The sequence below is a fragment of the Petromyzon marinus genome, chromosome 16 (assembly GCF_048934315.1).
Source record: "Petromyzon marinus isolate PM22_M1 ecotype Great Lakes invasive population chromosome 16, UKy_Petmar_22M1.pri1.0, whole genome shotgun sequence".
NCBI lineage: Eukaryota > Metazoa > Chordata > Hyperoartia > Petromyzontiformes > Petromyzontidae > Petromyzon > Petromyzon marinus.
The window spans coordinates 3,547,505-3,558,440 of record NC_133682.1 but is presented as its reverse complement, the minus strand read 5'-3'; the positions used below and the strand labels follow the sequence as shown (position 1 = coordinate 3,558,440).

The 10,936-nt window shown below is 40.7% G+C and overlaps 1 protein-coding gene across 1 annotated transcript; it reads right to left on the bottom strand.

The window, feature by feature from the left end:
- Positions 1–9,524: 9,524 nt before the first annotated feature.
- LOC116942773 (histone H4-like) lies at positions 9,525–9,941 on the bottom strand. Its single transcript, XM_032955036.2, has one exon. It carries the CDS (start codon positions 9,939–9,941, stop codon positions 9,525–9,527), a length of 417 nt encoding a protein of 138 aa, XP_032810927.2.
- Between the last annotated feature and the right edge of the window lie 995 nt (positions 9,942–10,936).

Here is a 10,936-nt window from a genome sequence, read left to right as displayed (position 1 = left end):
ATGTTATTACATTATAATTACTGTGCTTGTGAAATCAACGCAAATGAAAATTATATTTAAATCACGCATTCATTTCATACACAAGAGATACGCACACGTTCTCACTAGAATGTGCTTAAGCACACACGCACACATAACAACAGCAGATATCTCTTTGGGAGCAAAACATCTCACGGCATCCCGATAGCATTAAAGTCGATCCCACTTTCTCTCATACCCCCTCCCCTACCATGCTACCAACTTTGCACCTCTGCCATGCGCTCAGTCTCTCTTTTCCAACTCTTCTACCTTTCCCACCTCCCTTCGTCTCCCGCAACACACAGACGTCCTCTCACTACTCAACCTGAGAACAAAACGACACTCTCCGTCCCAGTATTTCCTCCACGCCTTCTGAACACGAATGCTGGATCTCAGAGATCACTTTTGCCAATGCTAATTTTAAGTAAAAGACGACAATGATATTTGATTCTGGCTGCTATGTCAGGATTCATCACTGCCAATGCAATGCCCGATGTACGGCAAAATGCTGACGGACACAATCATAAGATTGCAAAACATGCGTGCACAATGAATGATTAATGCACCATGGGTAGTAATTGATTTTTGAGTTGCCATTTCCTCCCCGAATGAGATACATTTAACACATTCACCATTCAGGCTTAAATATCACATGGGTTTGTTCACCAGGTTATGCTCGTATCAGCGGCGATAAATCTACATCCAAGAATGAAAATGGGTAGTTGCCCCGGAGGCCAAACCAGATCCCTTATTGGAAGATTAAGGGTTAATGCAATTACTAAGCGTCCATTACAGCTATCACATTGGCAGTCACTGCAGGCAATTTGTAGATATAGATACATCCTCCGTAACTGAAACTGCTTTTATAACAAGTGCATTGAAGGCAGGATGGTAATGTATAGACAAATACATCATGGCAGGCTCATAATACAATTATGAAATAAAAAAATCATCCAAATAATCAAGATTCAACTACATTTTACCTGGAATTACCGTAAATTTTGATTTAAGGCTTTCGTGACTGCAGTAATTCATATTCTTAGCTCTTTCGGTAAAGTCACGTTGAAGGGAAACAATAAAATAATAATATATATAAAACAATAAAAATTCTCACGACGTTTCGACCATAACACAAACGGTCGTCATCAGGTGTATCGGTCCGCATTATTTTTTTATTTTTAAACGGTGTATTTATTTATTTATAAAAAAACTTCAGCGCCACGCGCAGCGATTTGGCAGTTTATGAAAAGAGGAGGGGGGAGACGAAAAATTAACGTATGCTGTCTGAAAGCCACTGTAAGCGTGAACAATCAATTAAGACCTGAAATGGTTAATCAAATCTTTCCAATGATTGCTAAGCCAGAATCCATCTTCTCGGTTGAAATTGTCTCTGTGCTTGTATATGTGGATAGCCTCATGAACGAATCTCTCATGGTAGCCAGATGGCTTACAAAGAACCTCTGTCTTGGAAAAGTCAACGTCATGTGAGCTTACTGAATTATAACAATGATCTGCCACGGCCGAGGTGTTGGTCCTACCGTGTTTAAGGTCTGCTTTGTGTTCACGAATGCGGTCCGTGAACACAAAGCAGACCTTAAACACGGTAGGACCAACACCTCAGCCGTGGCAGATCATTGTTATAATTAAGTAGGCTCACATGAAATTGACTTTTCCAAGACAGGTTCTTTGTAAGCCATTTGGCTACCATGAGAGATTCGTTCATGAGGCTATCCACATATACAAGCACAGAGACAATTTCAACCGAGAAGATGGATTCTGGCTTAGCAATCATTGGAAAGATTTGATTAACCATTTCAGGTCTTAATTGATTGTTCACGCTTACAGTGGCTTTCAGACAGCATACACTAATTTTTGGTCTCCCCCCTCCTCTTTTCAGAACATAGATGGACTAGTCCTTCTAAATAAACTGCCAAATCTCTGCGCGTGGCGCTGACGTTTTTATAAATAAATAAATGCACGGTTTTTTAAATAAATAAATTAATGCGAACCGACACACCTGATGATGACAGTTTGTGTTATGGTCGAAACGTCGTGAGAATTTTTATTTTTTATATATACTTTATTATTTTATTGTTTCCCTTCATCGTGACTTTACCGAAAGAGCTAAGAATATGGAATTACCGTACTTTAATGCTGCTAAGTGTTTGAAACAAAGATCCAAAAAATGAGGCATGGACGCTTGGGAGAAAAAAAACTACAAATAATAACGTTAAGCCACATTATATATGTATTCAATATAACAATGGCTTGAGCAATGTGTAATATGCAGTGTCGGTTTAATTAAAATTAACAAGGCAGTTGTGAATGATGGCTTGGGATGTTTTTCCCACTACTCTAAGGCTATTCTGAAAAGCTGCTTTCGTTTTGACGTTTGAGTTATTGGCATGTACACTAAATTGTAAGAATCCTAAACATGTATGTATGTATGTTGAAATTCTTTCATAGCCAACAGTGCTTATCGGAGGTGAGGGGGTGAGGACAAACTAAACACAAAGAGCAGTTCCAAAGAAATTAGTTCCCAATACAGATTTAAATGGGGATAGCTCCAATGGCTTCCTAATATCAGACAGCTGCAGAAGCGCATCTACAAGCGCGATGCAGTGACCATCTTTCTTCAATGGCTAGCCAAAAGCTGATGCTCTGATGATACGATATTGCAGTACCTGTATCTGCACCGCAGAGGTTAGTTCTATAATCTGAGAAAATATTTGAAAATTGTTTTCTCGGCGACGCATGTGCCACGGGATTATAGGAGGAATTGGCCACGTGATTCCATGAATACGCTAAAAATGTACACTTTATGAGATTGCAAGACCTCAAATCTGCCATGTGGATCTATTTTCAAGTATTTGTTTTCGAAGTTATACTTGATCGCCATATCTAAGAAAATGCGATATTATTTTCTCCTAAACAGATGACGTCATAATAGCTTTTTTTGGGGGGGGGGGGGGTGGGGGCTAGATCGTGTAAACATATAAATGTTGTGTCGTTAAAACCCGCCACCACCCGACACAGCCAACTAGTAAGGGTTTGTCACGTAAACAGAACGTGGCCAATTCGTCACTAGTACAGCACTAACCGGTGTGTTGGAGAGCCAAGCCACAACATTCACAATCTGAGCGCGACGTTTCTGAGAAATGACGTCGGTAATACAAAAACATACTTGTGATTAAAAACAAAATTGCTACTTCCAAATTTCTCTGCAGCTCCACATTAGCCGTGCCCAATCGAGGTTGTGTGGTTCACAGAAACGTTTCAATTGTGCCGCGGAGTGCTGAGGATTACGTGAGAGTCACGAACTGAAAATAGTCTGCAAATTGAAGGGACTCACAGGTTGTCAGAGTTCTGCTGTATTTCCTTTTTTTCGTTGAATTTTTTTTATCAGTAGTATATTACAAGCATTCACATGCTCGTGTCTTGGTAGAATAACACAATTGTTGGGCTTTCTGTGCCACGTGCTGTTGTGCACCAGCGTTATTTCACTTGACATTCATCTTGTTTTTAATTACTTGGAATTATAACTTTTAAATGACATTAAAATAAACTGCACGTGCTAGCAATTCGGATTTCAGCGTGTCACAACCAGTTGAACTACCTTGATTAAAATATATTTGAAGTGCTTTGTTAAAATACAATATTCATCTGCTAACGTGGCATCCTGGCAAGAAGTCATTGCTGTGTCATGTCTCACTTAAAACCATCAACAAAACTATTTTTATTTTATTTTACTAGGTCAGGCCCCAACTGAGCGAAAAAGCTCTTTTTCAAAACCGCCCTTGCCACAAATAAGAACTCAACGAAGTGGCTCATCACGTGTAAATGTATAGCAGCTAAATACTATAAACACGTGATGTTTCTAAATGTGGAGGGGAAAAAAACCGGAGGACCCGGAGCGAAAAAAAGCCACGTGATCACGGGAAGAGTATACAAACTCAAAATATTTAGGCGTCAGGCAGTTAACATCTCACCACCACGGCGCCCACAAATGGGAATAGATTTCTCCTTGAAAACGCCTGCAGTGGGGACATCTCACAACTCACTCAGTGTACATTGCAGCCACAATAAATATATAACATTAAATTGTGAAAATAAAAAAAAACCACGTTAAACCATTCTGTTTTTATTCATCTCGCTAGATATTTTTTTTTATTATTCTTTCGTGCACTTTGTTCCATTCATTTTAAAATATTAAAGTGTTCTTAGATGACAACTGGCAACTCTGAATGCTTAACTAAAACCTGTCAGTACAGTTTCAATAATGTTGTTCGTAACAATAATTTATATATACCATCACATAAAAACAATACCTTAAGATGCTTTATGCAAATATGCGCTATTTTATATATATATATTTTGTTACGTAATTTAGTCCATCGGTCAGCTTAAAGCCTTCATGTAACTGTTTAAACATTCTGATTATATTAAGTGCAAATGCCCGATGCAGTATTCAATTATTTTTTGTGTCTTTCGCAAAAGCCACGTAGATAGAAAAAATAAAATATCACGACGTTTCGATCACAACGCAAGCAATCGTCATCATTTTCTTCGTACCTGATGACGATTGCTTGTGTTGCGATCGAAACGTCGTGATATTTTTATTATTATTTTTCTATCTACGTGACTTTACCGAAAGACCCAAAGAATATGAATTCCTGCAGTCACGAAAGCTTTGAGTCAATAATTCAATTACTTTAGTCCACAAATGTCATATTTCAGGGCACTATATGAAGTAGGTCATAGTGAATAACATTTTCAATTTTAAAGCAACAAAAGGAATTATTTCATGGATTAAACACGTAGCCAATCTTTTCGATGGCACATTTATTAACCTGCAGGTAAGGCCATTAAATTAATGGGAATATTTTCGCGCATTCTGAGCGCCAATGCACTGTTGGTTATATCAGTGCACTTACCCATTGCACTCACCTACCTCTACACGATATACATTTAGATTGTACATACTGTTAAAATTTAATTTGTATTTCTCTACATGAGCAAAGTATATTCTCATTTTATGATGCAGCAGCACTAGCGAAAGAAATACAAGTACGGTAATACGAATGTCATCAGGTGGAGACGCATGGCTGGTTGGGTTTCAATATTAAATAACCTCTCAGCGCCTGGTGTGGCAGCAAGACTGGCGAGCTCCAACTGTGCAAATGTGTGGCAACGCAAAGATAATGAGTGTAAATGTTATCTGCCACATGCTGCAGCCAAGGCCTGTGCGATGGATCACGAGAGAATGGGCCTCTGGCAATGTTAGTGTCCCGTGCATTCAGGAGTAAGAAAGAAAAAAACACCGCCGACTGATACGTTCACGCCATCTCTTGTGTTGACTGAGATGCCCGGGTGCCAGCATCCCTTAGTTGATCCATTGGTTGTAACCCTGGTTATTGAGCATCGTGCGGTGGAGCTCTGCCACGTGTGTGGGTGGACCACGTGATGCGTTCTTTACACACGCATATATTTTTAACCCCACGAGGCACCCTTTCAGTGCAATTTTTTTTGTTGTTGCGTCAACGTGTGCAGCAAAAGGCAAGAAACTGCTGTCTGTCAGGCGATATATTGTGTGCAGATACCGGGCAAAAAGTGTAAAACACTATTATGTGTGAGGTTTATTGAACATTGTTACTATTACGATTTATTGAAGAAAAAAAAACAAACCAGATGACCCAGGTTCAATGTGATTTTCCACGTACACACACACACATATACGCCATTGCTGAAATTACTTGGTGTACACAAACACATATATACAAATATAACAATGGTTTATTTGTTTAATGCCACTCACTCCAGTTGAGGCTTAGAGAAATGGAAGCCTAAAGTAATGTAACATTTTTAACCTCAGCTTAATTCCGCACACCCAGTCCAAGACATTAAAAATAAATACCTGTTGCAGTTATAATAACTGCATAACAATCATAATGTATAGCACCTTCAGCTTGTTTTTTAGGCTATCATGAAGGCGCTGAGTCACAGACGAGTATGCAGTACTCTGCCAGTAGGAGGCAATGAGTAGTTTTACCTAATGAAGATATTGGGATTTGTTTCCTAATTTGGGAAAGAAATGTTATGCCAGCAAATATGGCCGAATGTTTTTCCAATAATATCACGAGATCTTCCACGTCAACTGGGAAGCAGACCAGCAGGTTTTTTTGTCTGGTTACTACACCCACAGCATTAACCCTAACGGCCAAGAGGCTCAAGCAGGGAACTCTGCAACAAGATGGAAACTTATCGCTAGGCCATGTCATTGCATCCTGAAAATATGCACACTGGAACATTACAAATACTTGCATTTTAAAACATGCTCTTCTGCAAAATAAAAAAAAACACATGCCTCATGATATGAATAACATTTTGTGCCATCTTCAATCCACGTATATGGCCACGTGTATAATAATAAAAATAAAAATCCACTGTTACATAAAAGCCATCCAACCGCATCAGTCGTGGGCGTTGTTTGATCATACTTCACCAAGTTGGTCAAGTGCGGGTTTGTGAAGAGCGATGATCACTCTGCACAGACGTTAGCTGCAGCTGACAATGGAATTCGGATCACCAGGACCATAGCACAGGAGTGTCACCGCTTTACCACTGTCATCACTCCCGGCTATGCACCACGTGATTACATAAACAATATAGGTGCATATATGTAGGAATGCTCTCTGTTCTTTAAAACAAAGCAACTATTGAGTCATCATTAAACAGATGATTTGGTGATGCTGCTGCGGTGACATTTGGTGCACAAGCACAAGCAACAAAGACAACACATTCGTCAATAAAAGTAAAACAGGCGACATTTCCATCAATGGCCCTTCGTCATACCTCCTTTATGTGGTATGAAGGGCTATTGTCATATATAATAAAACGACATACTTTACATATTATAAGGCAGTGTTAGTGACAAATGTGTTGAGCTTCATGTTATTTATTTATTCATCATCACATTATGGTCAATCCACTGCTGGACGAAGGCCATTAGGAGCTGCTGCTGCCACCATTCCTAATGATGCTGTGATGAATTTCTCTAGCACCTGCACGTAACGATATTTCATGGCTCCATCTCCCATCCACCCTTCCACCAGTAGACGTCCTCTCGGACACATTGCATTACTTTAAATGTTGTGCCAATAAAATTCTTCATTGGCAAATTATGCATTTGCTTCTTACATGCAGCAGAATTTGTAAAAGACGTAAAAAAATTCGAGCACATTATTGACTATTGTGATATGGATATGAATAAATCATCTACCAGAATTGATTATTCAAATTTCTTTTAAAATACCATTTGAACACTGTATGCAATTAAACAAAATTTGTTTTAATGCACATACAACACTTTTCAAAAATCCAATATTGTGAACTTCAAATGGTTCATGTTTCTGCATTATATCCCATAATTATGTCCCCTGGACCATAGCTGCACTGTAGCTGTCAATGGTGCATGTGTTAGCATGCCAAAGTTCTATGCATTCCATAACCCACGGGAAACAAATCCTTTCACAGAAAATTCCTTGGGAAACTGTCCTATTTACCACACATTTAGATTGTGCTATATGCATATCGCATGGACGCAGCCATTATATTTCAAATCTGAAAAACCACGAATCACCCATTTTGTCGAATGTGTCTTTACTCTGATAAAAAAAAATCTCTACTTTTGAGTAGAGATTGATGCGCCTGGTAGGGGGGCGGGGGGGGCATTGCACACTGTGATAGGAAGTCGGTAACCTCAGTTGGATAACTGGCCAGGGAATCATGTAACAGTAAATTGACAAAGGGATGAAATTTATTTTATTTACATATCAAATAATAAGCAGTTCCTCCTTTTGCAGCCAACATATATTTTTGAAAGTTACTTCAAATTGAGTCACTCAAATACCCAAGTTGAATTTGAAACCCACGTTTTAGTATTTTCGAGCAATACGGATATGCAGCATATATAAATGCATCCACATCAAGATATCTGTACACAGAGTTGGCGTATTTATATTATTCGAGAGATGCAGTCAGTCATGGGCAGAGGGGGGAAAAAAAGCTCTTGAGTTCGAACTTGAACGGGGGTAGGGTGTTGACATCACAGATGGCAGGGGAATGGGATTTACAGACTTGAGGGCTGCTGAGAATTAGTCTCCCTCCACTGAGCGACGTTTGACCGGGCGACTTCGATGGGAAGCCTTGGTTGCTGGGGCAGAGAATGCATGGATGGGAGTAGAGTGAGATGAGGGGAGAGGGAGAGGGTGAGTACAAACTTAAAATTGATGGTGGAATTGCATTCGACGTCAACAGCGGGATTGGAATGTTGCCGTGATGTGGTCTCGTTTTGCAGATGCGATGAGAAGTTGGCGGCAGTATTTTGGATCGTGTGGAGCTCGGAGATGCAAAGCGTTTGTGGAGGTCATGGATGAGAGAGTGAACTGTGATAGTCCAGTTGGAATATGGCTAAAGATGAGATGGTTGATATGGGAGATGTTGAGTAGTTGGCAGTACAGTACGGGATATGTGGGAAAAAATAGAAATGACGATCAGTGACAACTCAAAAGTTCCACACATTCTTCACTGGTTTAATGCCAACGTTTAACATGCGCATGCTCAAACTGCCGTCTTTACTGAGAGTGGAGTCTGGCGATGTTTTGTACTTTTGTGCTGGCAACAGATAAAGAACACACTTATTCTATGAAAGTATGACCACAATAGGACATATTGTCGAAAAGATTCAATAATAATCGGAAGAAAAACAACCAAGGTTAAACTGCACAAGTATAAAGCGTAAGCATTTTTAAAATGCATTAAGGCTGTTCATCCATTAATCTTTAACGTCTCGTTTTATTGAACATATACACAAATCAAGAGTTGCCTTACCTGGTAGTAAAAATGTTAGAAACTGGGCAGCGAGGATTTATTTTATTCCTGAATGCATTGATCTAACCCTTATTTACTGCACATCCATTATGCCCATGAGTATGGCATCAGGGTGCCAGCATTGAAAAACACGCAGCTCCTCAACCTTGGTTTCACCATCAAGCAACACAAGAAGCCAAACGACTGCGAAGCTGCTCTAGTCCACAATGGTTTTTTTTGTACGACATGCCCACCACCACTATCATCATCATCATCGACGTGTAGGCGATGATGGCCCGTTTCACCAAGCAGAGTGGGTCCACGGTTCACAGCATATTGTAGAAGAGCTTCCGCAAGTTTAGGCCGGTCCCACGACAGATTGGACCAACCCACGAGTCCGTCGGACTGGACGGTGCCGTGATAGATATTAAGTTTCATTTCCATGTATTTGGTATAGCCCTGTGAGCCATTCGGCTCTTGAATCGGGTGCAACCGCAACAAACACAAAACATGAACAAGAAAACATCTTAACCGAGCAGAGCGGCAGCAGACGGCACCTCGAGCCACCGCGCGTCCACGCGAAGAGCCCGGTTCACGCTCACGAGGAATTGGCGAGCAACAACCCATTAATAAAGTGTTTATTTCGTGAACGGTTTGGTAACACTGGCGCGCAAGCAGTTTAGAAGAGGTGGGTGGCTCTGAAAAGAGCCTTTGGGTTGGTTTAGTGTGCGAGAGATGGGCACTCGGCCTCCGAAGCCGTAGAGAGTGCGGCCCTGGCGCTTGAGGGCGTAGACCACGTCCATGGCGGTGATGGTCTTGCTCTTGGCGTGCTCCGTGTAGGTGACGGTGTCGCGGATGACGTTCTCAAGGAAGGCCTTCAACACGCCGCGGGTCTCTTCGTAGATGAGGCCCGAGATGCGCTTCACACCGCCGCGGCGAGCGAGGCGGCGGATGGCGGGCTTGGCGATTCCCTGGATGTTGTCGCGCAGCACCTTACGATGGCGTTTTGCGCCTCCCTTGCCGTGCCCCTTACCGCCTTTACCGCGTCCAGACATGGCGACTAATTCTGCTACTGCTGACAAAGCTCGCGAGAGATGGTCGAGATAAACTCTTTGCCTGGATATGTAACAAGCAGGGCACGGTTTGCGGGAGCATCGTCCTCCATTTTTGCAACAAGGCCACATGGGTTTAACACGTGGGGCTTGTCGCGACCAACATTATTCAGAGGAAATGTTTTTAGGGTTAGATTGCATAAATATAAATGTGGCATGAACCCACCAACAAACAAACCACCCCCCCCCCCCCCGTTATTATGAAGACCACATGGACGGAGTCGTCTTGAGCGATCATATCATCAATGCCAAGAAGACCGGTCCTCTACGAGACTTCGGTGTTGCAAACACAGTCGGACCATTTGAGGCCAAGAAGCTGTGGCTGAGACCAATCATTAAATTAATTTTTCGGATTGACAGAATGGCGACTTAACGATGTCATTAGACAGAATCTTCCATTTATAAACCATATAACATTGTGAGATTTAGAATTTCTTTTTTTAATGACAGGCTTATGTTAAGTGAATTACAGTTGAAGAAGTTTTAATTAATCTTTATTTTGATTGTGTATAAAAAAAGCATAATAAAACTCAATACAACAAATTTGCCAATAAATATGCGAAATACTGATGCCATGGCAATTGTCATGTCATGAATATTGATATTGTATCGTGAACAATTATACTGCCATGACCCGAGTGCGGAGCGAAAGCAGAGAAGCATCTCAATCTCAATCAGGTCTCAATTGCTTGTAACTTTAAGTTAATAAATAATGCAGAAGCATAAATGTATAATTTAATAAATATGCAATAGCTATCGGTGCTGTACGAGTTCAGTGAAGAACTTTTCACCTCTTACCGTATTGTATTTTGTTCCCATGATTGTGATGCACATTATTTATAGAGTGATTGTCTTATGACATTGCCTCACATTGCTCTGATTGTGAACATATGTGGTAATGTCCATGCATAGTTATGAAATCACATCGATACAATAGA

Coding starts and splice junctions, on each gene's coding strand:
- LOC116942773 (XM_032955036.2), bottom strand. CDS start 9,941: ATGTCTGGACGCGGTAAAGGCGGTAAGGGGCACGGCAAGGGAGGCGCA.